At 36.5% G+C, this 24927-nt stretch overlaps 1 protein-coding gene across 2 annotated transcripts; it reads left to right on the top strand.

Annotated features, from left to right (window-relative positions):
- The first annotated feature begins 945 nt into the window (after window positions 1–945).
- On the top strand, window positions 946–15871 carry SHISAL2A (shisa like 2A). 2 transcript variants are annotated; one of them, XR_005553773.1, is made up of 4 exons: window positions 946–1654; window positions 8736–8881; window positions 9614–9696; window positions 12975–15871. XR_005553773.1 is itself a non-coding variant. In XM_039319912.1 (3 exons), the coding sequence occupies exons 1-3, from the start codon at window positions 1473–1475 to the stop codon at window positions 9643–9645; spliced, it is 360 nt and encodes a 119-aa protein (XP_039175846.1). In that variant the 5' UTR covers window positions 946–1472; the 3' UTR covers window positions 9646–10079. The 2 variants fall into 2 exon arrangements, 1 of the variants encoding a protein (XP_039175846.1); XM_039319912.1 differs by lacking the exon at window positions 12975–15871 and having other exon boundaries at window positions 9614–10079.
- The last annotated feature ends 9056 nt before the right edge of the window (window positions 15872–24927 follow it).

Raw genomic sequence — 24927 nt, 5'->3', positions numbered from 1 at the left:
GCTGGGACTGCCCTTCAGAACCTTTAGCTTGCTTGTATAGTCACTGAAGCTCTTATAATTGCTGAAGCCCATCAACCAGTGCCAGTTTAGTTTAGTGGTTAAGGCGCCAGGCTAGAAAGCAAGAGACGGTGAGTTCAAGTCCCACCTCAGCCAGCTGGTTAACTTTGGGCCACTAACTCTGTCCTAGCCCAAGCTACCTCGCAGGGTTGTTGTTGGGGAGGAAAATAAGAAGAGGAAGGTGTGCTTGGATATGTTGGCTGCCTTGAGTAATTTGTAAAAACAATAAAGGCGGGATATAAACAAACAGACAAACCAAGGCACAGAAGATGTTGACAGAAAGGAGTGCCTTGTCAGTGGTAACCCTCAGTCTGTGAATACTTTTTAAAGATAACAGACGCTGAGACATTCTGAGGCCTCACAAAGAAGTGTTTATCGTAATTGAAATGTCGGGCTTATCTTCTAGAACATAAATCTATCTATGTAATGAAGGCTTTCTTCGAAGGACAAGTAGGACAAGCAGAGACTGGAAAGCCAGATATAGACCAGGTCTAGATTTTAGGACACAGTCCGGTGAATATCATGAGAGGAATTGACACTGGCCTCTCACAGCAGCATTGAAAGGGCTCTTGCTTGGCCAGACCATTTCAGAAATAGTAACAGCCAGTGCTTCTTTTAAGCACAGTTGATCCTAGCTGTATCTGGACTTCTCACACATGAACTCTGCTACTTCTCAGTGTGTCCTAATGTTCCTTTCTATCATTCTGCCAACCATTTTTATCGTTGCATTTTTATTTTTGCTGGGCCATGACAGCATGGGGTAATCTTCCTGCTTCATTTGAGGATGGTACCTGAGAAGAGGTCATCCTGGAGCCTGGAAAATTGGTTTTACCACTGCTGCTTTGATGTTTTCTTTTTTTTTTTTCAAATAAAATATGATGAAAAATGGGCTTATTTATGATTTATGGAAGACTTGCTTTTAAAAGGGGGGAACTGTTGCATGGTTAAAACCCACCAAAGATCGGATTTCTAATTAAAGAACCTCCAGATTTTGAAGCTACAGATCTTAGGTAAGTTGTTAGGTTGCTCCTATGCCCCAAACAGGAATTGGCAACCGCATCTTTCTCAGAGTGATTTTTTTTTTTTTTTAAGCACGAAAAACAGAAAAAGCGCTTTCGGACGTCACCCCGGCTCTTTTTGAGTTTATAATATATTATAGGCAGAAGTCGCAAGATTGAATCGGAGGGGCGGGGCCCTGGGCCACAGGGCGGGGCGTCGCGAAAGGCTGCAAGGAGCCTCTTCGGGAGAATCGCTGGCGGAGGTGAAAGCAGAGCCGTCAAAGCCCCGGGCGTCGAGGCGATTTCTCCGCTGCCTCGGCTCTGGGTTCGCTTCCAGCCGTTTCTCGTCCCCGAAAGTGGCCAAAACGAGGAAGAGCTCCGCACGAGACTCGGCCATCCCCGGGCGGGCAGCGCACCATGAGCGCCGATTGCAGCAGCTACCTGAACGCCGATAAAGTGCTGGTGGGCTCCTTCAGCTGTCCGCGGGAAGACGGCGAGGCTGATGCGATCTATTGCTGCGGCTTTCAGGATATCAAGTATTGTTGCGACGACCCTAACAGCTTTTTTCCTTACGAGCACAACTATATGTGGTGGCTCAGGTGAGAACAGGAAGGGCGTTTTCCGGCTTATCCTAACCCAGAAGGTACATAAGTTGGGATAAGGGGCTGGTTGCTGCTGCTTTAAGAGCAGGATCCGAACCATCGGAGAATAAGATGATATTGTTATGCACTCTGCACATGCTCAGGAGGGAGATATTATCTTGCTGTCCTCTAGGGTGAACAACAGAGGCTGCCTTCTAGCCCCAGTGCAAACGTGGGAGTTGCTGATCTGGGTTGCAGAAGAAACAGAGTGTGACAGATCGAATGTTACTGTAAAGCAACAAATAAAGGGGATGTGACAATTGTAATATGGAACCTGGTAGTCCATTCTTCCTTATTCCTGAGGTCAATTTGGCTTGCCATTCCCACTCACTAATGAAAATTCTAGTTGCAGATGAAGATATCAGTCATCTGCAGTTGTGGTGCCTGGAGAGGGATTAGGCTTTCTGACCTAATTGCCATGGTTGTTTGGAAGTTACTTGAAATAGGTAAATTTTCCTTTACAGTTTCAGGATGCAAACAGTTTTCAGAAAGCGTATGGTGAAGTGAGAGGTATTTGCAACAGCATAAAATAACGACACCTGTAGGAGATACTTTAATGTAGAATAATTATTTTTTTCCTGTAGAGTTCGAATGTAAGCTTTAAAAAGCCAATGAAACCTGAATGTTAGTAAGATAGCTAAAAAAAAAAGGTAATAATCGCAAATCATAGAAGAGATAGTTCTGATGTGAAACCATTCCATTTGGAGCATTAGTTAGACAGATATTGTAGTGGAGTGCTTGGTGCTCTCAAGCTTAGTTGTTTGCTTGCAGACATTTCATTACTTGACTAGGCAATATCATCAATGCTAGCACTGATATTGTTACCCGGCACGGTAATGAAATGTTTATAAGCAAACAATCAAGCTCAGAGAGCACACAGGACTCCAGATGTCATCCCTGAGCTATATATATTCTCTTCTGTTGAAAATACTATAGTCTTTGTTTGGTTCTTCTGTGCTTGAACACCTAAAGTTGATTCATAATTACTCCAGGCAATGCCACAAATAGTTATTTAGAAGACTGTGCTAATTATAGTATGTGGAAAACTGCCTAATTTCAGGACTTGTTCCAGTACTCCAGAAACAAGATTTGACTCAATCTGAGAGTAAATCTGGTGTCACTCAGAAAGCTGATCAGAATGAGATTCAGAAAACCGAAGCACCCTCTCTCTTTTCAGAGAACACAAGAAATACAAATTTGCCTTTTTGTTTGTTAGTATTTTCCTGCAAACTTGATAGACACTCTTGTAGGGATTTGTCAGACATATTTCATTAAGCATATTGAAAAGTCAACCAACTCATGGATATTCTCTTTTTCTTCTTCTTGTGTCATATCCGTTATCGGATGTTGGCGATCATGTTGGAGATCCTGTTTTTATCAGCAGCCGCACGAAAAAGTGCTGCTGAGTTTTGTCCGTACCACTCTCTTAGATTTTGAAGCCATGATGTTCTTCTTCTGCCTGGACCTCGTTTGCCTTCAATCTTTCCCTGGAGGATTAAATGGAGTATGCCGTATTTTTCTAATATAAAATAGAAAATATTCTAATTTTCATTTTTTAATTGTTTTGATGGTTTCCCTTGGCTTTCCCAGGCGGCTTATCACCTCCTCATTTCTGATCTTGTCAACCCAGCTTATACATAACAGCCGCCTGTAAATCCACATTTCAAATGCTTCTAGTCTCTTCAGGTGGCCTTATAGATATTCTCTAGAAATTAAATTTGCTTAGTTTTTGTAAGTTAATCCAGTTCATAAAATTGATATGAGTACAAGGTGATGCTGTCAAACATACTGTCAGTGTGGGAGTTTGCTGGCAGCTGTGCATATTGTTTGTGACTGGTTTGAACTAACCAGCACAATCATCTAGCAGCCTTGCAAATGGCATGACTAAAGTCAAGTCAAGAAGTGCAGCACAGCAATTCAGCAGCCAACGTGATTGATCAGAAGTTTCATTTTAGTGTTTCAGTTACACTATAAAAAAAACAACAACTCTGTTTTGCCCTAGCCCAGTGGTGGCAAACCTATGGCACAGGTGTCAGAGGCGGCACTCAGAGCCCTCTCTGTGGGCACGCATGCCATCGCCCCAGTCCTAGGCCTTCAGCTGGGTTTTATAAAACCTTTTCGCTTTAGGCCTCCGCCACCATGTGCAAAAAAAAAAAAAAAGGTTCAATCGAATCAGTCAATTTTAACTTCTTGGGGAAAAAAAAAAGATCTTGCAAAGTTGGAATTGATTGATGGAACTTTTTAGTCCCACCCAGTCTGCCGTTACCACTGCAGCCATGCCCACCCAGTTGGCCACGCCCAGCCAATGGGCCACACCCACCCGGCACTCGACGATGCATAAGTGGGTTTTGGGTTCCAGTTTGGGCCCTCAGTTTCTAAAAGGTTCGCCATCACTGCCCTAGCCTGTTATTTGGGAAACTGTGATCATTTCACTTAAGGAGAGGAGAGTCCCTACTTTTCGTTGGACAATTTTCTGATGGTAAACTATTAACTTAGAAGCCTTCATGAGTATGTATGTATATTAAAATGATAGAATCAAAGGCAAAAATGGGGAAAAAATAGTCCAGTTCTTTGCTGTAACTCAGTTGTCCACAATTTCTACAGATCAATTTATTGAATGTTATCGGTTTTATCTACAGCAGTTAAAAATTTTGCATTAGAAATACTCTTAATAAAAAGAATTCATACTCTATGCAGTGTGTAATTATAGAGAGCCATAACTCTTTTTTCTCCCAAAAGTTTATAATCCACTACATTTTTACTGGCTTTAAATGATGCATATTAATTTTCCCAAGGGGCCTTTCTTTCTAACATCAGCCCATTCCTTATTTCAAACTGGTTTGCCCAAATATTGTTGAAAGATTTATCCTTATTGGATAATTCTGAACCCAGCCTTTTGCTTGTCTTGAGGGTGTATCAGTCAACAGCACAGAATATAGACTCATAAAGCAAGATTCTTGAATAACTGTGGCTCAAATTGTTTTGAATAACAATAGCTTCTCTGTTGCTTCATGTAAGCAGTTTTGGTTGCCACAATATAAAAAAGATGTTGAGACTCTAGAAAGAGTACAGAGAAGAGCAAGAAAGATAATTAGGGGACTGGAGGCTAAAACATATAAAGAACAGTTGCTGGAACTGAGTATGTTTAGTTTAATGAAAAGAATGACTAGCAGTGACATGATAGCAGTGTTCCAATCTTGCTGTTTAGATTCCTTCTGTTTTCTTTTCTTTTTTTGTATGGCATGTATGAGGGCATTTTTTTCTTTGCATTGCTAGCAAGATGAGGCAGTGATTTTTTTCTTTTTATTTCTCAAGAGCAGATGTGAAAATGATTTGGGAATTGAAGAGCTGGGGTTATGTTGCCCTCAAGCAGGAATTATATTGTAAGAAAGGCAATGGCAGTCTTCAAAGCAATGGATTGGGACAGTTTGTTCTTTATGACACCCCTCCCAAGATTCTGGTAACTATACCCACAAAGGACCTGGTGCAATTAAGGATCCCTTTCTTTTCTCCCTAGGATAAGATTGGAAAAAAAATCTGGTAAAAGGATACTATTTATGAGCAGGATAAAATCAAAATGAAACATGACTGAGTTTGAAAATGGTTGAATCTAGCTGGGGGCTATGAAGAAAAACATTCCAGGAAAAATATCTCTTTAGTGGATCCCCTGTGAGACAGTTGAGCTGCAGATCAGAATGCTGTCTCCCCACACTATTTCCTGGTCATTGACAATAATCTTAGTAGACCTACATAATGAATTATTAGAATCAGTCCATCACATGGCATAGCTTGGAGAAACCTGACATGTAATAAAAAGCTATTTGTATACTAATTGCTGGCAAATTTGCAAAGCGTGATTACAAATATCTATGAATGCAAGTCACCCTGGACCTTTCTTTGTTATTAATTCAGTGAGAGAATAGAGACTGAGACATCAAGGTTAATTCGACTGTGTGACATTTTTGTATGGTTTGAATTTGTCATGCTGAAAATCTCACGAGAAGAAGGAAAACTGGAACAACTACATATTTAATAAAAAAAGGCAAAAGTTTATGCAGAATTCTAACCAAGAATTCCATGACTTCAGATTTTCTTCCTTTGAATGTAAACACTTTATTAACAACCCAAAAGTATGCCTGAGAGATTTAGCCCTTGGCATTTTATGATCAGCATAAAAACAGTGTACAATCTTGCGGGGTCACTGGCAAATGCTTTAGTCTAGCGCTAAAACAAAATGATGCAAAAGTCTAAAGAGGAAATTGGGTAGGCTGATCCCAGGAAACTGATTCCAAGGCAAAGATTAAAAGGTTCAGGGGCTGGTGGACTATCCTGATCAAGCAGAAGGTCAGGCTTTGTCAGGGAGAGTACAAGAAGTCTATATGTCTTGTCTTTAGTAAGTTGCTCAGTGGGGTGGTTCAAACCGAGGCAGTTTTTTAGTGGATCAGCTGATTTCTCTGGTCTAAGAATTTGCAGCCTTTCCATCTACCATTATCTGACCTATAAATCTTACCCAAGTAATTTTGTTCACCTGCATATTGTCCTGCAATGCAGGTAGTAAATCATCTGGCCTTGCTTTTCTATTGTTTGACCCATTGGTACCTTAGAGCAGTAATTCCCAATCGGTGATTTGAAGATGGATGGCGATTAATGAAGAGAATGCAAATAGTCCTTTGTTTAGACACTAGATTCTTAGGTATATATTTAATGGTAAAAAGTTTGTGAAGTTACTGTATCTCATGAAGGTTTGACATTCTTGCCTAAATTAAACAGGATTTCTAATGGGAACAGTACAGTCTTAAGAGGCATGGCAATCTCCTGGGATTCTGGCCATTTATATTATGTATAAACAAATAATATTTATTGTTATTTGATTTGGGGGCGGGTCACATATCAATTCCACTGGTGGTACTTCGGCACCTGGCAGGTGGTATGTGTACGATGGGTTGAAAAGCACTGTAAAAAAAAGTGTAAAAAAAAAAGTGTAAAAGTGGATGAGATGAAGCGGTGAAAGTGTCAGAGAGGCCTGGGGGAGAATCAGCTGGAGCTGCGGTGTTGCTAGGCTCTGCTGAGAGCCCAGGATCAGTGTGCACAGCTACACCTGATCAGCGCTTCCGGCAGCCTGGGGGGGGGGGTGACCGGCAGCCACATGCAGTCTTCAGGCAAAGATTCAACTGGAGCAGCGGTGTTTCCGGGGCTCTGCTGAGAGCCCAGGATTGGTGCGTGCACGTCCAGCTGATCGGCGCTTCCAGCACAACCAGAAGAGAAAAGGAGGAGGAGGTGGAGAGAGCAGAGAGGATATAAAAGGAGGAAGGGGAAGAGAAGAGAGGATATAAAAGGAGGAGTAAAACGGATACTTTTTTCCTTTTTTTACGGTTTTATTTTATTAGATTATAGAATAAAATACAAAAATATAAAAGCAAATAGTAGGACACAGTGGGGAGGAAAAAGGGAAAGAAAAGTGAGGGGGAGAAGAGAAAAACAAAAGAAAAGGCATTGACTTCCAACTTCCTCTGTTGTAGTAGAATCTCAACTTTTTACTTTTCCATAATAGTATAAACTAGACATTTCCATAACAACAAATGAATCTAATCAAAACTCAAAATTCCCCCCCTCTTTTTTTTTAGTCATCAAGTTTTGGACACCTTGTTAAGCACTGGTGGTACTCGAATCTTGTCATGTCCTAAAAGTGGTACAATCTGTGAAAAGGTTGAAAAACCCTGCTCTATTTTCCCCATTATGATTTAATATCTATGTAAAATAGTGGGCAGATTTCGGTAAAATAGTGTTTGGATTTCTGCAGTAAAGTGCCATCAGTTTTGTTTCTCGTTTACATCACTTGCTGAAAATATCAGAGATGGAATAAAAAGTATATAGAATGCTGAGACATTGGAGTAGACCTTGTAGACAGTAGTTGGGATTCCTAATGCCATTTTCAAGTGCCTTCAATAATAAAAACATTTTTTAAAAAAAAAAAATAGAAGATCACTGCAATAGATCAAAGATCTCGATTTGGGTTTTCATTCATAATGTGAAGAATTTAAGTTCTGAATTCAATTTGCCTGTTATATGCAAAGTTATTAATACTATGCTCTTAGGATCTGTGGTTTTTAATTTTGGTGAATGGAAACTACCCAGTGGAATGATATGTGACGTGCTCAGATACAAACTAGATTTGTGAGGTAGTCGTATGTGTTATATGATTTATTTGTCCTGTTAAGAAGTGAGGGATCTTGATTTATATACAAACCGAATAAATAAGGACTTAAGATATATACAATTCCCCTACCTTTATTAGTTTGCCCTATGGATGCAATAGAAATGATAAGAGTCTGCATTCAGCTTTTCATTTAATTTTGAATCCATTGGATGAAGTGATGTAAATTATTCTTAGCTTCATTTCTGCTCAGAATGCTACCAACTACATTATTTAATTTATAAAGAAAACACATAAAAGATAATCAGCACTTTGTTATACTTGTGGTACTCCAAATCAAAGTTAAAAGTCTCTCCAGGCTTACTGAACCATGCTACTTTCTATTTTCCATTGATTTATCTTGCTTTATTTTACTACTGATTCTTTGCAAAGTTTAAGGATGTGCACGCAAAAGGGAATCCTTTGCCTATTTGAGATGCTTCAAGAGCGTGCAGACATTTCCTCCCTTTATCCAATTATTTGTTTCACAGAAGGCAAAGATTTAAGAAGGACTTCACTTAAATTGATTTTACCTGGATTTAATTCCATGAGTTTGAAAAGAATGTGTCTTGATTTATACAAGTTTAGCCAAGAGCAACATCAAATGCAGTAATTCAAGGAAATACAATAAAAGCAGCACCTTAGATGGAGTTTGCTCTACAAGTCTAATCCAGCCAGAAAAGGCTGTTGGTGAATTGTTATAACATAATTCAGCTTCCATGAGAACTATCAAGGGAAATCTATAAACATCTGTCTTTCTCCATTAAATAAATGCAGCACTAATGCCTTTTAAAGGGTTTGACAATGTCCTTAAATTCATCAGCTCATTGTGCTTTCTTTTCTCAGTATTGGAGCGCTTATTGGCTTGTCGGTTGCAGCAACGGTCTTGCTGGCTTTTCTCATCACGGTGTGTGTCCTCTGTTACTTGTTTATCAGCAAGAAGCCACGCAACAAATTGGATACAGGTTTAACCTTGAGCTTAGAAGCAGCAGGTAAGATCACCCTGTTCTGTGGAAAAGATTCACTTATTTCCTTAATTAAAATCACTCAGTGGTAATCGGTTTTCCATTTCATCTGGATTTTAAAATGTTCCGACACCCACCATTTTTATGAAAGCACCCAAAGAAGCTTGCCCTATTCCAAGCAAAGATGCAACATGCGACACAAACATTCAGTTCAGTAAAATTAAAAACCAATCAACAATTAAAAGCCTAGTAAAATGGACTGTCTTTACTATTTTTCTAAATATTGGTGGAGTTGGAACTAAATGCTCCTTCAGAGAGAGACCATTTCATAGCCAGGGAGCTTCCCTGAATGAAATACAGATCCTCTGAGCCTCCCCAAAGCAGATGGAATGAAGCAACAATTATGCTTCTTGTAATTGTAGAATACCTTCTCAGTCTGGCACGTTTTAGATATTGCAGGGATTGCAAGTCTCAGGATTGCCAGCCAGGATGGGAGTTGCAGTCCCAACACATCTGGGGAGGGGTATTAAATTGCAGAAGACTACTGCAGGGAGCGAAAATAAAAGCATGAGCAATCATTTGGAAACTTTCAGGAATATCTGTCAGGGAAACATGGATTCAATGGTGTGAGATAACTTAGCCTAGCTACTTGGGTATTTTTTCTAAACATTTTAGTCTATTTATGAGATGCTGATACTTGCAAATATTTGATTTATTTCAGTTTGCCTGAGCAACTGGATTTGTACTGTTGTTTTTCAGGCAGAGAAATTAGAAGAAATTCTTCAAGTTGAAGGAAGATATACGGAACAGAACTGGTTCAACCGAGTTCTGCAAGCAGTTAGGTACAGTGTTCTTTCTATGTACTAACTGTGTAGCTGAGGTTTGCTTTTGACCCAGGAAAGACGGCATAATCATCCTAAAAGTGATACAGCCGGAGGGATATAGCAGGGAGAAGATAACGTCAGAAGTTCCATTTTATCATAAGCTTCATCCCTTTTGTAGGTGCTTCATACTGTATGCTTGCATGAAGACTGCAGTTCTTGTGTTTCAATGGTGCAGCTTGATTTTCATCAGTTTGAAAATGTTCATATGAGCACCTTGGCTTCTAATAGCATAATTATAGTAGGGACATATTTGATTTCTCTAGTTATATTAAAAATATAATTGCCAGTATGTTCTATTGCTAGTATTTTTAAGAAGAGATTGGATAACCATTTGTCTGAAATGGTGTAGGAGCTTCTGCTTTGATCAGAGAGTTAGACTAGAAAACTTCCAAGGTCCCTTCTAACTCTGTTATTCTGAGGTGGCTGCATACAAGTCGATGGATGGATGGATGGATGGATGGATGGATGGATGGATGGATGGATGGATGATTAATAGATGATCATGATGGATGGATGGATGGATGGATGGATGGATGGATGGATGGACAGACAGACAGACAGACAGACAGACAGACAGACAGACAGATGGATAGATAGATAGATAGCAAGCAAATCATTGCACTTTCCCATGACGGAAAACCATCCCTACCTATTTAAAGATGCTTGGTCTAGCTTACCTTTCTGACTTTCTCGCAGAAACCAGGATCTTGATTTTATTAAGCTTAATCTATAGCAAATGAGCTTTACAAAAGAGAATCAAGGCCCTTGTTACCCTCCTTAATTCTATTGGGATCCAAAGTATAACAGCCATATAATCTATGCTTAACATAAGGTTATATGCTAACCTTAGAGGGATGATGTTGCATTTTATCTATGTTATATAGTATATTAAAAATATTAATATTCAGGCCCAGTTGTCTGCATCACACAGTTGTGATTCAGCTAAGATAGGAAGATTTAGTCTTTAGAAGGAAGCTGTGCAACTAAACATTGATCCATGTGGATTACTTTTCTAGTAGCATGACTTCATATCTGAGCTTGGATTTCTCAAAGATTTGTAGATTGATCTATAAGGATTTAGATTTAGAATTTTAAAAATGACAAGCACTTTTTCTAACAGAAAAACCTGCTCCCAGTCTGTTTTTTAGTTCCTAGCCAAAAATGAAATATGCTGGTTTATAGTCAGATATTAAATGTGCAATTTCAATCTCCTGCTTTCCTTAACCTTCTCTGACTGAGTGGCCTCCAGATGCTATGAATTACAGTTTCCTTATTTCCTAGCTTAATATAGAATTGGTCCTGCAAATCATGTTTAGGGAAGCTTACATTGGAACCAATTGAAACAGGACTGTATCAGTTCCATTATGGAAAGACACCTTTGGTGATATGTGGAGGAATAGAAATTAGCTTTTTTGTATCCACCTCTGTGAGAACTAAAAACTGTTCAGGAAAAGAAGACTTGATTTGCTGCATTTCTGTTCCATTTTGTAGCAATAAAACCTTGGCATGGTGATACATTGGGAATATATCTTCTAGTGCTACCCAGAAGATTATATCATTCTTCCTCTCAGGATGATTTTGATTTTGTTGTGGAATACTAGCAGACTAACTGGCATACCACCCCTGAATAGCATTGATTCACTATTCTCAAGAGAATGTTAGAATACTTTCTTTCTTCCCTTACTATCTGCTTGATTTGTTTAAATTAGGACTAAAGTAGATGCAGTGAAGGAATCTGTGAAAGGACTTAAATATTTCTCTAGTTTAGATATGTTAAACTTCAGTTGCCATAATTCTTACCCAACTACATGGCAGCCCATGGAGAAAGCAGTTCTATTGTTTTGTTTTTATATTAGGTGTCTCGCAGGATTTTCTTGCTTATGGAAGAAATGCTCTGAGGGTGGAAAATAGAGTACAAAAAGGTTCTTCCTGATTTTGCATTCTTTTGGAGTTCCAATAAAATTATATAAGATGAATGGCATGAGCTGAAGTGTAAAACATCATTGTCTTGGGAGCATTTCTTCATGAGAATTTTGCCTCAGTTCACTGCCATCTCTGGACTTCTCTGATCAACCAGAGTTGGCTGCTTTTGAGAGCTGAATTGGTTATGAACACTGAAAGCTGAAGCTGTTGCAATTTCTTTGAAACATACCTAATATTATCGTTGACATTTTGTGGCTCTGTGAAGCTTATCCATGATCCATTTCCCAATTGGCTTTTACATGCAAGAGACAGATGGTGGTATAGATTCCACTCTCTTTTTAAAACAAAAGACTTTGTCTAGCGGTTTCCCATTATAGCTACAAGGAAGATAGTCATTAGGAAATAACTTTGAGTTTACTTTTGCATGAGGTACTATTCCAGATCGTGCCTAGGCTCAGTGACCATGAAATTCATCAAATGACTTTATTTTCATTCCAGTTTGGCTAGCTGAAGGAAGCGCTGTTTGTTTGTGATGTACTTGTGCTTCAGGTAAAGATAATTGACTTTAAACTGGTTTGAAAGGATTAGGAAAATGAAAACAGTGCGGGTATGGCAGTGCTCTCTCATCTCAGAAAACCTTCAAATCAGTCCTATAGGTATCCTTTCAATAAAACAAAATGCAAGAATCTTAATCATGGGTTTCCTACATTACATATGATTTGGTCCAGCCTGATTTGTTAATCATATTCTCTGTTTCATCTAGAGTTATTCAGTTGATCATTGTTGAGGGTAGGTAGAAATGTGTATTCGAAAATCGCATGAAGCCATTCCTCTTAAGTCAGTGGTTCTCAACCTGTGGTCCATGGATCCCTGGAGGAGAAGAAATGTTATGATTTAAATCTTGATTTAAGTCTTGGTGGTGCGTGGCTGTGGTGTGTGGGCACAAAAGGTATTTAAAAGGGGCCCATGGTGAAGAAAAAGTTGAGAACCACTGCTCTAAGTAGTTAATTCAGCGTCCTCTGCCTTATCCATAGGGAGAATGTAATTCTCTGAATATTCAGATGGCCTGGGGCATTTGGAGAGTATTGGGCAAAATGAGGACAGGGTTCAAGTATTTCTAGATAAAAAACTGGTTCTAAGCTGTGTTCAGCCAGTTAATTTCAGTAGGGCTAATAATGGAGTCTCACAGTATTTGTACTATCTTCATAGCATTAGTGTGATAATTTTAAAAAATCCTTGTATGCTCTCCTAAACTCTTTGAAGGAAATACAGTTTGTATATGTGTTTATTGTGCTTCCTGTTTGTTTCCCTAGCAAAGAAGTGCATTTGTCCAAAGGCACCAGCAAAGTATTCCAGAAATGAAGGCATTCATTTTAGACTGTGAGAATTCAGTGCAAAAAAAGTGCCAGCGTATGTATGCCCATGTGTGTTTGTGTACTCCCTTCTTGTTTTCTTGCCATGCTAATTGTTAGTTATGCTCAGAGCCAACCTGAATATATGCCCAGAAATATAATATACTTGTCACTATTAATTTAGGATTTTAGGCCCTGATCCTGTAAACCTGAAAAGGCCTATATTGTCTTATACAGGCAAAGTTAGAATCTTAATCATTTTTAATAATCCAGTAGTGGCTTTAAAGAAGTGATAAAAAGAATACTAAACAAAATCATCCTGTATTACTTCTGGATCAAAATGTGATGGTTTTCTTGGATTTGTATATTCTGTTGTAAAAAGCTACAGATTTGTTCCCTCACAGTTCCAATTCTTTGTAATAAGCAAGCCTGGTTAATATAGGCAACTTGTGGGGATCCCTGCCAATAATGCTTCGGTGATAAATTATATTATTAGACAGTAATATTAGGATGTTAATCAGATTTGACTCTTTTTCACCTAGATATTATTTTTTTTTTAAAAAAAAACTAATTCTTATTTATTCATTTGGTAAAGTTAAACGTAACATGAAGTCCCGTAAATACAATACACAGATACCACTACTACTACCAAATATCATATATAACAATAATTACGAAAATAATCTTATCTCTTTTGTCATGTTAATTAAATAAAAACAAAGAGAGCTAAAATATTTTTTATCAATAAATTTTTATTATCAATAATGAGGCATCTGATTGCATCTTTTCAGACTAACAAATATTATTAAAACACACAAGTACAACTTCTAATTTTTGGCTTTGGTAGACTAACATGGCATTTGACTGTAATGCCTCTTGTTAGCAAAGTAATTAACAGAACATAGAATAAAATACAATGAAACTATATACATAAACCAGTCCTTGAGAAGGAAAAGGTAATCAAGATGCATAAACAATTCTTTCTCTCAACGTTAAATCTGTAAAGGCTCCAAATTTATAATGTTCAGATTTTTCTCTGAGAACTGTGGTAAACAAGCCCATACTTATTATTTCATATGAGAAAGTTGCCAAAGCAAGAATTATTCAAAAACAGGGATTCTCCTGGGCTCTCCATGCATTTTATATCCAGCAGGATCTTCCGCTAGTAGTGTCTTGCTTGATGGATCTGCATAAACATTGTGGAGATTGTTGTATATTTCCAAAGCCTTTTCTCCTATGCAGTAGATCAGCCCAGCATTTTTATCATCCTTTGATTTCCTCAGCCTTTTATGAATTGTAGATATAATTGCAGTTTCATTTTTCTCCTACATTTCCTGCCAGATTTAATTAGAAGGGCAGCTTAATAGGCTCCATTTTTTTTCTTGCAACTGCTGGCTAAAGAACTGGAAACTTTTTTTCAGGTAGGCTTAAGAGAAAAAGTTCTGATATTTTGACCCAATGTAATATTTCTTGGGCGTGAGAAATATCAGGGAGAATTTGATTGCTTTTAGATTTTCCAGCCAACACACTGCAGGCATCAACAGCTTCATAACAAGTTCCTTTATTATTCATTACAGTGCAGTAGATGGAGAACATCCAGTCTCTAAGAACTTTCAGGCAATACTGCCTTGTTCCCAAGCACCTCAAAATGAAATAGGGAAAGGCTTTACGCAGACTCTGGAAAGCAAAATATGCAGGCTTTCTAATCTGTCTACACACACATACAAAAGGTTATGCCTACCTTTATTGCCCTGCACCTTGTTAACAATTTAAACGTGTGACTTAAGCATTATTTACTATGTTTCAGATATTAAACATATGTGACATTAAACATTCCACAATAGAAGACCCCTACCCAATCCCATGATAGTTTCCTGGGTCATTTAGAGAATATAGTTTTTCACTTCTTCTTGACATCCTATTCATGTTCTCATAGTACCTTGTTAAAAGATGTTGATGACTTTTATAAATATGTCCTCATTTGTTAAGTTGATGTGGCAGTTCAATTTCATTCCAGGATATATTATTTAAAACACCAAAATAAATTACAAGTAAACTACAGAATTGAAGAGACTTTTAAATTTGTTGCACAGCTCTATACAGAAATTCAATTGGCAGTAATCCACATTTTAGTGGAAATTGTTTAGTGTAATGATTAGCTGATTTACCAGTTTACAGATGTTTCTACTGATTTCCAGATGTGTTTCAAATATAACATTAATAGATCTTCACTGGACTGTAATTAAACCCAATATAGGAAAGACTATTATGCAGCCTTTTCCATCATGGCCAATTTTAAAATGTAGACTTAGATTTCAACAACCTTATTCAAAATATACAGATGGATTTACAGAATAAAAACAAACAAATCCAAAAACCAGTTGCCTTGCTGTTCAAAATAATTTTGTATTTCAAAAGTAATCTGACATAGAATTTAATTCTACCTGGAAACCATTTGGGGGTAATATCATTATATGCACAATTGCACAATATCTGAAATTTGTGTTCTTAGTAAATTGATGCCTTTAATTGCTCAGACAGAAATTAATGCAATACTTTATTTCACTTTATGATTTACACTACTATTTCTGTTGATATTCATGTATTACTTTATTTTAACAGTGATTTTGTAGTTGTACATTCAATAACAAAATGGCTAATCAAATCAATGAAATGTCAACATTTTAATTAATATTTAATATAAACTAATCCTGATCCTGATTATCCACATTGTGCTTTTTTTACTTTCTTTTTAAAAATCTCTTTCCCCATTTTTGTGCCTTTTTTATTTTCCTTAACTACTTGATAAAAATACAATTATAAAAAACTTGCTTGGTTGCCTATCATTGTTCTGTAAATTGTCTACAAATGATGTTAAGATATGAGTGTGTAAATAAAAAAAATGGAAATTGGTAATTGTCTACCAGCTTTTTTTGTTTCCCAGTGTTGAAAAAAAATAGCAGAATCAACTATCAATTATGAATTGGCCATTTTAAAAAGTTGTTGGTGACTTTATGTTCTATATTTGATTTACACTTCTGGAATTCTTATGTCTCCTGTTAGTGATGGAATAACTTTTAAAATGCGAAAACAAAGCAAGCTAAGCAAATTGAACCAATAAAAAAACTGCCCTTCAATTTTCTCTAAGATTGATATAATATTTATTCTACAAAAGAAATATATTTATAGCACTTTCTGATAATGGCTTTTCTATTTTTATCACTGTGATGTGGGGCTTGTAGTGTCTGCCTAAGATTTACATCAGAAATATTAAAACCATATTTTTATGCACAAAAATGGTTATTGTTCCTTTTGCAGACCTATAAAATAGTGCTCATATTCCACCGCAGCAACAGGTGAGTCTTGTAAAAGTCATTGTAAATATTTAAGTAATGTTTCTGAGTTTCCTTGACAAGAGAGCTACAGGTGATTTAAGGAATAATATATGGATAAAAAAACAGTTTTAATAAACAGCTTGATGTGCTTAATAGGAGGGAACTCGCCTTCCTGAGATCTGGATAGTGAAAAGTAAAGGAAAGTAGCCGGATGATAGGTAAGAGACCACTGAAGCCACAAAAAATTAAATGCCGAAGAGACAACCAAAAAGGTGAGTTTCTTTTCATAGGAAGGGTTTTTAAAACAAAGGCAGCCTTTCCTTTGTTTTCAAATTTTCTAAGTAAATGCTATAAAGCATTTTCCAGGTCAACATGTCTCAGCTTTGTCTTATGCATCATACACCACAGTACCTGTACAAATATACAGCATCATTTATGTACTTACTGTATATTTTATTTCTAGAACCTTTTATCTCCCAACTGTGTAGACTGCACAAAAGTGCACAATACAGTACAAAAAATCAATATAAAGCAGCACATCACAGGATGGGATCAGAGAATAGGATCGGCCTGATGGTAAATCACTAAACTTCAACAACTTGCTAACAACTTGAGCTAAAATAAATCAGTGCAGCACATAAATGTACATCCACCCTGAAATAAGAAAAAAACAAATCTCACACTCTAAGCCTCCAAACTAATAGTGGGCTTGGGCAATAGTATCCACTGTAAAGGGGAAAGAACAAGCATTGTAAAAGATTCTTATGTTATTTGGCACATTGGTGAAATCGTTTCTGGAGAAAATATGTAAGAGTGAATTGAAGTATAAGCCAGAGACACGATCAAAGAAATTCTCTAAACTAGAATGGAGAAAGATAGTTGAAGACTCAGGAAAAGCATGCACAAATAGCTTTGCTTAGCATTCAATTATAGCCATTTAAGGAATATGTTATACAATGCTGAGCATCTTGATTTCAGACAGTTGCTGAAAAGCTGAAAAGTACTAAAGATCTTGCTATAAGTTTAGATAGCAAGTCATAAACTGAAGTCAAGAAGTCAAGAGAGGATATGGTGTTATCATTTGAATATACAAAGTATTTATAAAGAAACTGGATCTTAATTTTTATCCTGTCAGATTAGCCCAGTGGTGGGCAACTCATACTTAGCCATTCCTTCTGAAGCTGTGGCTGAGTGGTTGGGACAGAACTGCTGTTTCCTTACTGTTGGTAATGATGGAAATCAGCAAACTTGAACAGTCACAGGGAAGGAAGGTTATAGTTTGTTTTTTGCATCTAGTAAAGATCCATTTTCTCTAACTACGAAGCTTCTATTTAAACATTGCATTAACAATATTGGCAGAGCCATTGATTTGTCTATTCCTTTTCAAAAGAAATTTTTGCCAAAAGAAATCTTTGCCAGCAGTCACCAGGTTTCCAAAATTTGGAAATGAATTCTAAAAAATATTTCCTTGGTTATTCTGAGAGTGTACTAACCAATAATATCATCATAAATTTTAAAATTTATGGCAGAGGAAAAAATATGAATTTCTCTCTTTCCATTATGCTTTTTCTTTGGTTATCTTTCTTTTTGCATTAGAAAACCAAATAACATTGGCTATTCCTTGTGGGAAAAATATGTCATTCTTTCAATATCTTAGTTGCCACTCTATGTATCCTGTAGAAGAACAATCAGAAGATGTAAGAACAGAAGAATCATTGAAAATTCCTTCATCTTATTTGTTACTCTTACAGCTCAAGGACTGCTGCAGAGTCATCCAGATAAACAGTGTTGAGATATGATTATTTTGTGTGATAGGAATTCAGCTGGTATATGATAAGAAGTTTAATGAACATACCTACGAAGGGGAAGAATATTAAAGGAATGAGCACAGCCCAGGAATTGGATCTTCAGTGGAAATAAACTTAATCATCAATTCTATAAAACATCAAAAAGATCACTAAAGAAATGGCTTTGAATTCAATATGAGTATTTGGCAGGATTAACTGAAAAGAGTTCACAAAGTTGTAAGAACATTAGTGAGTAAGGTAGATCTAGCCAACAGGTTTTTGTTTCAATTATTTGGCCAAGAAAAGCAAATCAGAACATTCACTGTGGTGTGTAGATTTTGGATAGGGCTAGAAAAATAGAAATGGGAGAAATTTTATTAGAAGTCATGAATATGAAGAAAAAGAACAAAGCATGGCAACTATAATATAAATAATGGATTCTACTTTTTCACAATCAAGACTAACCCATGGAGATACCTCATCGGATTTGGAGATTAGGATCTTATTTTGGGTTATGACATGCACAACTGTAACAGTTGTAGGAAACTATCCATTTATAACAGTGGTTCTCAACCTTTTTAATGCCGTGACCCCCAACCGGTCGTACGTCGAGGACTACTCAACCGGTCGTAAGTCGAGGACTACTCAACTGGTGCAGCACTGTTTGCAGAATGGGACTTTTGGCGGGCTCAGCAGGGCAGAGACAGCCTGGACAATTCCTATTGGCTTTTGAAAGCCAATAGAATTAGACTCTATTCAAGAGAGTCTATTCTATTGGCTTTCAAAAGCCAATAGAATAAAAGGGAGTAGCACAGCTAAGGAAAAGGGGGAAAAAATGGCGGACTGCGTTGTTTGGCGACCCCCATGAAATAGTTGTTTGACCCCAAATGGGGTCCCGACCCACAGGTTGAGAACCACTGATTTATAAGGTATCTCTTAATGCACTATATTCCCTATAAGAATAGTAAATCCAGTCTCTTAGTTGATTGGATTTGAAACAGTTTTCTTAGATATAAAAAAAGAGCAATTTAATAATTTAGTAGAAAAAATGTAGGAGGTATTGATTTAATGAAAACAAGGTAGAAAAATAATTGTTTCTAAAGATAAGATCCTTATTGCTGTTTTAAAAATGCTTTAATTTAAGGATTCTAAAGCAACCATATATTTCAAATTGGCTGAAATACTGTATAGCCAACAGGGAAATCAGCAGGCAATGCACAATTTTTGCTTTAATTTAGTCAAAGTCATAGTTCATTAGAAAAAAATGCTGCCACTTGCAGGTTACTAATGGCTATTTCTTTTTGATGTAGAGCCCAGAGCTACGTTTTTATTTAGGTTTTTGAAGGAGTTCTGTGTTCCCACATTATACAAACTCATACTGAAATAAAACAATTACTTTGTTGAACAATCAATATTACAAAGATCTCCTTATATCTACATTTCTCAGTATATCTAGACTGTGGAACAATTGGCATGATTAGAAATCCTACTTTCACCTTTATAGTAATGCTTAAAACATTTTTTTCCAATCTATAGCTTTCCAGATGTATTCCCCACAATAGGCAGCCAACGTTGGGGAGGAAATAATTATACCTAGAATAACTTGCCAACATTTCCTATCAACACTACAGTATTGAATATTGCTGAAGGCTCTTCTCCATTGCATATTGTATGTTACATTCATTTATTTCAGAAAAGAGACAAAGTTGCACAGCCATAACAATCAAAGTTTTGTTCTGTGAAAGATATAGCATACTATAAAATATTGTTTACAAGCTGTTATTAACAGTTCAAAATATTTCCTAACAAGTGCAGCATGTGAAATGGCAGGCAATTCACAGCATGGTGCCTTAGTGATTTAGCATACATATCTGAGGCTGACTTAAATTATGTCCCCATTTGTGGTTTATAGTATTTACAACATCACCATCCCTCACTAATGTGTTATAATGGCTGTCCTTATTACTGTTATTTTGATACAGTAATAGCTGCATGACTCTGGGGGATCTTACGAGTTGCTAGTGAAGAAATGACAAATGTATTAGCATAGACAGGAGGACTTACCTGGGTGCCTATTTAATCTCCTCTTGGATTGATAGCTCTTCTCATCATCTGTATACTATTAAAATTCTCTATGTTGTGACCTTTAACAGGGCAAAACAGTGCAACATATGACAAAATTTTTGAACCACGGTACCTCCAATAGTCTAACTTGCACAATGTGTCCAAAATCCAGGACCCATAACTCCTGAGAAAATGACACTTGAGAAAGTTGTGGTTGCTTTAGTGCTACTGGCTGCTATGTTACTGCTGCTGTGGTCACATGGTCCACATTTTCAATGTTCCGTGATAATTTTCCAGCCAGTCTTAACACCCCACTCCCTCCTTGACCGAGCACAGCCACTTACCTGCCTACTGGGAAGGGAAGGAAAGGGAAGGGAAGATAAGATTTCCAATGATCCCTGACAGATTTCCACAAGAAAACTCAGTGGGGAAGCCAGCAGGAAGTCGGAAATCATTTCTGCTTCTACTGCTTTTTTGCCTTTCCTTGTTCATTTTGTATCTCTGTTTAGGTAAGGAAATGTCTCTGAAATGATGATCCAATGGGCCATAGGTTATTTATTTTCAAATTGGAAAACTGCAAAACTGACCACATGGCCAATCTAGATCTGTACAGATTTGTCTTATATTCAGAACATCCTATATCTATGAGTTCTGATACTTAGAGAGTCTCTTTGGTCTTATGGTTACCAGCAAGCTCTGTTCTCCCGAAAACACTGCATTTGAAAATCAACATCAAAATGAAATGGAGAAAAGCAGTATAGGAAAACCAATCTGATCTCCCAAATCAGCCTTGGATACAGGAAGAAAGAAAGTGTTAAAACTACTTTTAACAGTTACTTCTCTTAAATACTTTACTTGGAAATTATTTGCTAAGCCAAACATTTGCAATAATGTGTTGAAAGGAAAATTATATTCGCTCCCCCAAAAACCCTGCAATATTTTTAAAGCCAGGTAACAGCTTCATAAGCCAAACTTAAGGTAGGAATAATTTTTAAAAACCCTCTATTGCTCCCGGTAGATTAGCCAAAAAACAGCAGTTTTAAAAATTATGGAAATAGATCTGCTACTTAATGAAGTACTGAACAGATGGCTGTGTGTAGCCTGGATCCTATGAGAATCAGTAGACTTAATTGCCATTAATGATAACTGTTGCAGTTATTCCTTCTGATTGGGATCTTTTGGAGGGTAGCATAACTGATGGCATTACAAGCTCACGGGGTTCCATTTTTACACTCCAGGTTTACAAAGAAACCTCTTTGGATAGGAAGATTTTGCAAACAACCTCCTGCTGGTAAATAAATCCATTAACAGCAAGGAGTTGTCTATGCACATGGCATTCTTGCTTCCCTGCAATCTATGTCAGTAAAGAGAAAAGAAAAGCAGATGTCAGATTAAGTGGAATAATAAAGCTAACAGGTAGTGAGTGATGCTGAGCTTGAGCTCGCAATTATTAAAGGAACTGCCCTATCCCAAGGAGTTTCTATGTCACTGGACGTAAAAGAAGATTGAGATCTAAGAGCATCTTGATCTTCTGAATATTTTCGTGTTCAATCAATTGGCAAGATGATCCGGACTCTGAGGACTGAAAAGATGAAATGTGACTACTCCAAACAACCTTGATGTGAACACATTTAAAGCAAAAGGAGAGATTGCTGATGTACATAGAGCATTCATCTGCATTTCTTACACATGGATGCTCTGTATTTCTATTGTACCTGACAGTTAGAAGCTGTAGGGTATGTTGATTGTGCTTCACTAACTCTAACAATAACTTACTGTGGTTGCTATTTATGTTAGTTTTCTGTTCACTGTAAAGTTGCAAAAGTATATTTTTACTTTGCTATCGGAAATGAAAGTTCCTCTCTGTTTTGTATTAGTCATCTGTTAATAATGGAAAAGGAGTGCATTCAAATGGAAAGACTTTTAAATGCTCAATACAAATTTAAAATTAAAAAGCTTATTGAGAGAAAAAAGCATCTACTTCTTATTCTTGCAGATAAACAGTCTCTGAAAAATCCATTCTATGATTTCAAATTCTTTTGACAAAGGAACAGTTCAGGAAAGGAATACACTAACTCCAGCAGAACCATAATTTAATCCAGAACAATACTATGGAATAATATTCCCTGATGGTCTGACAGAGCTTGTACAAATATGTCAATACAAATGTTTCTTTCTGGAATGTATGCTATTATTTCTGGAATGTACGCTACTATTTCGAACTTGATGAGAATATGTGGACATAATGAAGGCACTACGTACAAAACCATTTCATAGGTATTCTATAATTCTACATTCAACACTTATTTGCATTGCTTTGTAAGCAGCTCTGAAATATTAGAAGCCACTTTGGTCTAATGGTTAAGGCACCCTGCTAGAAAGGAGACTGTGAATTCAGATCTTGCCTTAGCTATGAAAGCCATCTGGGTGACTTAGAGCCAGTCACTCTCTCTTAGTTCAACCCACCTCACAGGATAAAATAAGAGAAGGAAGGTGTGTGCTGGATACAGTATTTTTTCTGCCTTGAGTTATTTATAAAAATAATAAAGGAAGATACAGATAAACAAATAAAATTCTAGGCTATTTAGTACATTTATTTGTTTTATTTTATTTTTCAAATGTATATAGCCATCCATCTCACAAGTGTGACTTTACCCACTATAGAAGAATGGTCGCTTAAAGTTTCTAATTTAGCAGAAATGGCTAAAATTTCTGCTTATTTGAAGGATCAGTCACAAGAAAGATATATCTCGGTGTGGAGAAGATAGATAAATTATGTACAGAATAAATATGGGATTAGAAAGTATCATTTAGTTTTTGAATAACTCATAGTTTAATGTGGGAATTGTTTATATTGTTATTTTTGTTTTTCTTTGAAATCTTCTTATATTTGAGTTAAAGTATTTTAGGGATTTGGTTATTGGTATAGTTGAATAAGCTTACTTAGAGTTTGTTTGCTTATTTGTAACCCTGTAATCAGCTCTGGGAAGTGAGGGGGGGGGTTAGGGTGGGGGGGAGGGAGGGAGGGATATTGTATTGTAATAATTTGTATAAAGCTTTTCAATAAAAAAAACAAGTGTGACTTTGGGCAGCAGACAATAAAACAAAATGTAATAAAAACGTTTAATAAGTGAATATCAGTTATGGGAATTTTTTATTATATGCTTTTCACTTGTATATTGCAGGAACCACAAACATGTATTACTTTCATTTTCTGTCTTATATCCTTGAAATCACATAGGATTATTAAAAATATAAAATAGGCCCATGAGGATAGCTGTTCACAAATAGAAAAATATATACATTTGCTTAATATGATATTAGAAAAAGATTATATTTATCTTCTATCTTTCAGCCATAGTGATGTTTATAATACAAAAATGGCAATTCCTATCTCATTTGTAAAATGGTTGCAAAAATTATTGAGGGATTAGATGTTAGACTGATTTCAAGTGTTTAGAAAAAGCAGTGCTTGGTGTTTATTATAGAATTATAGGGTGAAGTTCTTCCTCTATCCACCTGCCAGAGAACAGTTGAATTGAATACGTGAAGGTGTATGTTGTAAGCTGCCATTAGACTTAATTAAATGATGATCTATAAATGTTCAGAATAGGTAATTATACTTCTACAGTATAAGAAACTATGTGCATTCACCCTTAATATATAGACGGCCGTGATCTATTAAATGTGTTATAAAGAATACACATTTTATGCAGATTGCCTTCTAGCAAGATTAAAAAATATAGATAAAGCTTTGCAGGTAATTAAGTTTTATTTAAGTTTTCCAGTAGCCATTCTACTGATTTAAAATACAAGCACAGGGAATTATTTCCCAGAAGGCAATAAATGCTTTAAATTATTATCAGAAAGTACAAAAATATATTTTTAAAAGGGACAAAAATGCACAGAAGGAGAAATAATTCCCAGCTAAACATAAATATTATACATAAAACTCTTCTTTTTTAAAGTGTTTCACTTTAAAATGATATATACCGGTAGATAAACACAACATTATTTCTACTGGCTAATGAGGATTAAAATTTGAAAGACACTATATCTAAAAAGATAAAGCTAACTTTTATAGAATTTAATCAAGCCATAGTCAGAAAGAAATGTATGGAAATTTTGATTGTTGAATATGCCACTATTGGTATTTATTACATTACACTAAGCAAAAATGAAAAAGAAAAGAAATGGTAGTTTAATATAAACTTTGATCCAATTTAAAAAACAAATGCTTGTTATTAAGCTGGGAGTATAATATAGCTCAAACATATTGTCTGTATGTTATGTTTACACCTATAAAGAAATAAAAGAAATTAAATATGCTATTATTTCATTCTCTTTGCTGGAGTAAAACATGAAACATACTTTTACAAACAATCAAAATTCTCCCACTTGTCAGAGTTGGACTATATCAGGGGTAGGCAACCTTGGCTCTTTTATGACTCGTGGACTTCAACTCCCAGAATTCCTGAGCCAGCTTGTCTGGCTTAGGAATTCTGGGAGTTGAAGTCCACGAGTCATAAAAGAGCCACGGTTGCCTACCCCTGGACTATATGATCTCTAGGACCATAGAGATTCCGCCTGGGAGGCAGAGTTTAAAAAGGGATCAGCCTAGAATCCTTATATAGACACATGTGGACTAAATCTAACCTCCCCCCCATCTAATTCTAAGCAGGTGCTAATTGTTACTTGAAAATATTCCTATGGATAGACATAAATAAC

This window comes from Crotalus tigris, unplaced genomic scaffold, assembly GCF_016545835.1.
Source record: "Crotalus tigris isolate CLP2741 ecotype Arizona unplaced genomic scaffold, ASM1654583v1 scf7180000023617.9722795, whole genome shotgun sequence".
Lineage (NCBI taxonomy): Eukaryota > Metazoa > Chordata > Lepidosauria > Squamata > Viperidae > Crotalus > Crotalus tigris.
This window is presented reverse-complemented; position numbering and strand designations above follow the sequence as displayed.

Coding starts and splice junctions, on each gene's coding strand:
- SHISAL2A (XM_039319912.1), top strand. CDS start 1,473: ATGAGCGCCGATTGCAGCAGCTACCTGAACGCCGATAAAGTGCTGGTG. Junction 1,655..8,735: donor AACTATATGTGGTGGCTCAG/GTGAGAACAGGA, acceptor TTCTTTTCTCAG/TATTGGAGCGCTTATTGGCT. Junction 8,882..9,613: donor CTTGAGCTTAGAAGCAGCAG/GTAAGATCACCC, acceptor GTTGTTTTTCAG/GCAGAGAAATTAGAAGAAAT.